The sequence below is a fragment of the Taurulus bubalis genome (assembly GCF_910589615.1).
Source record: "Taurulus bubalis genome assembly, chromosome: 20".
In the NCBI taxonomy this organism is placed as follows: Eukaryota; Metazoa; Chordata; class Actinopteri; order Perciformes; family Cottidae; genus Taurulus; species Taurulus bubalis.
In genome coordinates this window covers 14,256,682-14,262,681 of record NC_136608.1, presented here as the reverse complement: position 1 = coordinate 14,262,681, position 6,000 = coordinate 14,256,682, and the positions used below count along the sequence as shown (strand labels likewise).

The 6,000-nt window shown below is 42.0% G+C and overlaps 1 protein-coding gene across 1 annotated transcript; it reads left to right on the top strand.

The window, feature by feature from the left end:
* Nucleotides 1-1,037: 1,037 nt before the first annotated feature.
* Nucleotides 1,038-4,486, top strand: LOC306752543 (fibroblast growth factor 6-like; the record flags this gene model as incomplete). Its single annotated transcript, XM_079236317.1, has 3 exons — nucleotides 1,038-1,380; nucleotides 1,862-1,965; nucleotides 4,310-4,486. The coding sequence occupies 3 exons, from the start codon at nucleotides 1,038-1,040 to the stop codon at nucleotides 4,484-4,486; spliced, it is 624 nt and encodes a 207-aa protein (XP_079092443.1).
* Nucleotides 4,487-6,000: the final 1,514 nt, after the last annotated feature.

Here is a 6,000-nt window from a genome sequence, read left to right as displayed (position 1 = left end):
CATTGCAACTAGCAATTATTGTCATTAACAGACTGTAATTAGTTTTTTATTGTCTACAAAGAAATGAAATGTCCACATTCCTAGTCTTCAAATGTCTTGTTTTTTGTTCCCAAAAGTCCTAATTTCAAAGAGATACATTTTCCAATTTTATAAAACAGCAAAAAGCAGCAAATCCTATATGTTCCCATATATCCAATATGTTGTAATTGTTGCTCTTAAAAATGATTAAACACATATTTGTCTATAAATGTTTCTTTCAATTGACTTTTTAGCATTTTTTTTCTTAATGGTTAATGACAAATTAAACCATGTCTGTAACATAAACTTAAATTTGGGGAGGCCATATGTAATTCACATAATTGTCATGCTCATTTAATAATTTGGTAACTGCTCCTGCTGAGTAGTGACGCATGTATTTAGGTTTCTCCTTAACTGTGTATAGTGTATTAACTAGGTTAGATCGTTCTGGGAGCCGAGGGGATGGGTGCAAGAGTTGGAACCTGGCCACGCTCTGACACCGAGTTTTATTTTGAAAAGCCCCACAGGAAACGCTTCTTTTTATCCCCTCCGGCTTGTTTGACGCCGGTGTGAAGGTGCAGCACCCCCCATCATTCCTATCAGAAGTGCTGCTGCTGCTGGGGTCCTGTAACTGTCTCTCCTCCTCCTCCTCCTCCCATCTCCCACGTCTGATGGGGGGGTGCAGCGGTGAAGTCACAGTGATGTCATTGTAGGATGTCAGAGTCGTTGGCTAGGTGAGCTGTTTTTTTTTTTTTGCAGTGAGTGGTGTTCCCCTCCACGAGCAGCGCGTTGCCTGTCCAGAGGCGCGGAGCGGCGAAAGATGATCATCGCCAACGGCACCAATTCAAGCTCCGACGCGCTCCGTCCCTCTCCTCCTGCTCAGATCCCGGGCTATGGGGCCCTGATCTGCCTCGATCCCCAAACAAGCCTTTACCACCACCATGCCAAAGGACAACACATAAGAAGAGTTGCATTCATAGGGCAGGTAACTTTGACCACGTGCCCCAAAGGTGAACTGGATGGCCATTGCGCAAAGGAGCCTCTCCAGCATGTCCAGCGGGGCCAGGACGCACTGGACGCTGCCAGCAGTGCTTGTACTGTGGACTTCTCTCTGGGGGATCGTTTCATCTTACCCGATTCCGAGCAGGACTAATGCGACTTTATTGGAAAAGAAGTGGGAGACGCTCTTCTCACGCTCCTATCTGGGTATAACTGGGTCGAAATCGGAGCTGAACTGGGAGAGTGACTATTTGCAGGGCATCAAAAGAGTGCGGCGACTGTACTGCAACGTGGGCATTGGGTTTCACCTGCAGGTGCTCCCGGACGGCAGGATAAGCGGCGTGCACAGTGAGAACCAATACAGTGAGTTGCATCCGGCAAAGCACTGGACCCCGGGGAAGAACCCCCCCACCCCCCAAAAAAGAAGTGCGCATAACATTATGCGCAAAAAAATAATAATCTAAAAAAGTTCAATCTTGTCTTGGTGTGCATGCTATTTAATAAAGAGATGTTGCAGTGTGCCGAGCCATACATCCGTGCAGTGCGAAATATCCTCCCAAGCCAAAAACATGACATGAATGCTTTGGACCCAGTTTAGACTTTAGGCAACTTATTTTTACCCCCGCGTCCCGCTGCAGCAGGACACGCACACGCAGCGCACTCAGCACGCTGTAAACTATACACTCCTCACACTGTTTCGGCTGCAAGTGGGTGACTGGGAGCATCATGCAGTCGCAATGCACCTGCAAGGTTACACCCATCGCTGCTGCAGAGGCCGGTTGACTCGACTTTGTCCCCCCCGGTCGCGCTGTGACTCTTCCTCTGCTTTGCCTCCTCCCTTTAGGTCTGATAGAGATCTCCACCGTGGACCGAGGAGTGATCAGCATGTTCGGGGTGAGGAGTGAGCTGTTTGTCGCAATGAACAGCAGGGGAAGGTTATACGGAACGGTACGTGTGTGTGCGCAACTCTCTCTCTCTCCACACACACACGTATACGCACACACACACACACACACACACACACACACACACACACACACACACACACACACACGAGACCACACACACACACACACACACACACACACACACACACACACACACACACACACACACACACACGTCCTGCTCAGTGTAAGATGAGTGCATGTAGCTGCTGCATCCGCGGGTTTATGGGCACTGTTGTGTTATTAATATGCTCTGATGATAGGAGGGGTTTTGTCAGTGTGGGGGGTTATTATTTAATAATATACAGTGTGAAAATATTCTGTTACAAGTAATGGTCCTGCATTCACATTTTTGAAAGTACAAATGTATTAGCATCAAAATACGACTACACACAAAATTTTTAATACAACACATTTTAATGTTTTAATGGTGGTTTATTCTGCTGCTGGGTGGCTCGGGACTTTACCCCAGAGGAAGAATTAAGTCTTATAATAAGAATAAGAATAATATTTGTGGATTACTTTATGTGCAATAAATGTGCAACATAACTAAAATTGTAAGATTAATGTAAAGGAGTAAGACATACAAATATTGGCCTCTGATTAGATGTATACAGTAGCACAGATTAGAAAAAAAACTCAAGTAAAGTACCTCAAAATTGTACTTAAGTACAGTACTTGAATACATGTACTTCTAGTAACTTTCCACCATTGAGTAAAAGTAACAATATCACAATATAAAAGTACTCAATTACAAGTAAAGGTCCAGCACTCAACATTGTACTTCAGTAAAAGTACAAGTATTATCAACAAATTGTGATTTAAATATCAAAAGTACCACAGGTGAGTGGCACCAATAGATATTATGTGAATGTTTATGCAACATGTAATTCATTTACACACATTTGTGTAGTTTGATTTTGAATGCATCATATTTGATAAACTAATCAGTTGTTTTAATGTAAAATAACAGATTCACGTAATGGAGCAAACGTTTACATATTTCCATCTTGAGATGTAATGAAATATATAAAGCACAAACTGGAGATAATCAAGTAAAGTATATTTTAAAGGAGTACTTAAGTACTTTACTTGTGTACTGGAATCTGTACTTTTTTCATTAATATATTTAGTTTATTCCTCCCCAAGTTCATCAAAGCAGATATTAAACGTAACCCGTCAGTGAACATGACAATAGTCAAACAATAAGTCAACATTTCATAATTAAAACCAACAAACAGAAAACAAACGTTTAACTTATGACCCATTTTTTAAATGAAGGCCAGTTAATGTCTTTGACGGCAAAAAAAGACAATGTTTTTTATGTGATATTCACATATATATAGTATCTGTATATTTCGGAGTAATCAACATGTAGTGGGTATTTTCATACATGTTAAAAAAATCACTGACATTGTATACGTTAAAACACCGTTATAAACTTATTCAGTCAAACAGATTATTTAATTAAAGTCTTCTAGTCTTATAAATGCAGTGTCAGCACTTCTATTTCATGGTTAGTATGTGCTGTTGATTTGTAATGAGCGGGTGTTTATTTATCTTTTATTAATAGAGAGCAATGTGTTGCTCATAGAGCGGGAAGTCAAATAAATCATGAAATTCTTGTACATTTTGGTTTCTAAGTTTACAATGAAAGATACAATAACTTTACTATACGTCTGGTCATCAAACCTCAAGACCTGTTTGCCGTTGAGTATTGATCGTACCAAAATCTCGTCCTTTGTATTCCTCTTTGATCAGACAGTGTTAAGCTTTTTATTTCGGTTGTTGAAGTGTGTTTAAGTTGTTGTGTTTAATCAATATTTAACATTTAATAAGTTGAGCTTCTTTTTTAAGTAAAAAAAGGGGGTTTGTAGAAACTGAATGTCTTTGAGGTATTACGATTTAGTTGGTATTAAAACTTGCATAAATAAACTCGCCATAAGATTGTAATAAAGGCATTAAATTGATATTGATTTTGTCCAAATGTGGTTAGAAATACGCATTTTACGGACTACAATGTGTTAACCTATATTCTATAATGTGCCCCCGTGCCCTAACGCTGTATATATAATATATATGCATACATCATTTTAGCATTTGATCGTCGCTTATTTAGTTGCATTTCTCCTTTAAATCATAATTTTTCCTGATAGTTCTCTCGTGAGCCTCCCTGGGATTTATTCACTGCGATACGAGAGTATCCCAGCTTCCTGCTTTCTAGCCAGAATATTTGCCAAAGAGAAGCTCACGTTGAAACCGTGCACACGTTGTGATGTCATCCGTGAGATTTATCCACCTTCTCTCTCTTTCTCTCTCTCTCTCTCTCTCTCTGGCATTTCTAGAGAGTCTTCGTGGATGAGTGCAAGTTCAAGGAGACCTTGCTGCCCAATAACTACAACGCCTATGAGTCTTTTGTTTACAAGGGCTTCTACGTCGCCCTCAGCAAGCATGGCCGTGCCAAGAGAGGCAACAAGGCCACCACCGCCTCGACCGTCACACACTTCCTCCCGCGGCTATGAGAGAAACCGGCAATAACTCAGTAATTTGCACATGTGGATGTTCTTCCAGGTAATATAGAAACGCATCGTCATGATAAACACACCGATGGACTGCGAAGGAAAACACAAATATTTATTCTGTTTATATATATATGTATATACATATATACGTATATATGTATATTTGGATAGCTATCTTTGTATATGTACTGTGCTGCTTGTTGTTTTTATGGACAATGAGAGTGGAAGCCTTCGCCTGTCTCACTTTACCTTGGTGCTTGCTGTAACTGAACTACGTGTCACTTCCTTTTTTTTGAGATGGAGGATGAGCTATATCCTGTGCTTTTAAAGAGTGAAATGAACACTTTTTATTACCTCAAAGAACCACTCTACTAGATAAAGGGATGCATGGACTTCTGCTCAAATATCTGCTAAGTTTATGATTTCTTTCGAACCCTTTTGAGCGCTTGACGGCTCCCTGCTCGATTAGCAGTGTCCTGCAGTGGGGGAAACTTAAATGCACTACCTTTGCTGCACGAAATGAAAGGTGCCTTGGTGTTCCCACTTGTGGCCCCCTGAAACTTGCATGTAAGAGACACCTGCTGGAGTCAGAAATAGGGCTGACACTCCGCAGAGGGCCTCAGAGGGGTGGGGGGCAGGGGCTCGACTATCTCTGGTTTATTTTCTTTTCCGTAATTAGATCGATTAAGTAATATACAGTCTGTGGTTGAGACCAGAGAGCGGTCGGCCATGGAAGGTGGAGCGAGGCCAGAAGTTTGACTGTGTGGCTGATAAACAGGGTGGAGTACGGATCCGTCTGAGCATGGAGGACTTTCTACTTTGTTGGACCTGGTTAGCAAAAGGATCGACTGAGTAGACGCTGCTGTTGAAAAACGATGTCCGGTGTCCACGAAACCAATGAAGAAACCCCCCGATGTAAATAGTTGCAAATGTAAAAGAAGAATTCAGGAGCTTTTTAAAAAACGCTGCTTTTGTCGCAGTTGCCGCGAACGAGGCAAAAAGAGTTCAGGTTGCACAGTTAGCCATCGACGATGGTGCCTGAATGTTTGGGTGAGAGTCGTTCCTCCCACGTTTTGTCCCTTTTTTTTAATTGATCTGTGTGTGTTTGGCGGAGCAGGTGCGTCTGTGTGCTCTGCAGCAGCACTGCAGTGGCAGCGAAGGTGTCGCAATTATGGACGAGCCAATTGTATTTCGCCACCGAAGGACTAGAGGACGGTGCAGTTGACGGACCGGATGCACGCTATGTTGTCGATTTTTAGGATGTTTATGATCAATTTGAGGGGTATTCAAAAGGCCGTATTCATGTAAGAATGGATCGCTACCATGCATAGTGGCAGATTGTTTACAAAGCTGAGGATGTACCATGCTTCATACACTCAAGGCTACCTTGTGGATTAACTTAATATCATGTGACGTATTCATTTTGTTTATGTTTGAGAGTCTTATAGCGTGCATCTCTGCAGCTGTTAACCGAGAAAACCTGAATCTCGCCGCCTCCGTGCGTTCTCGTGCTG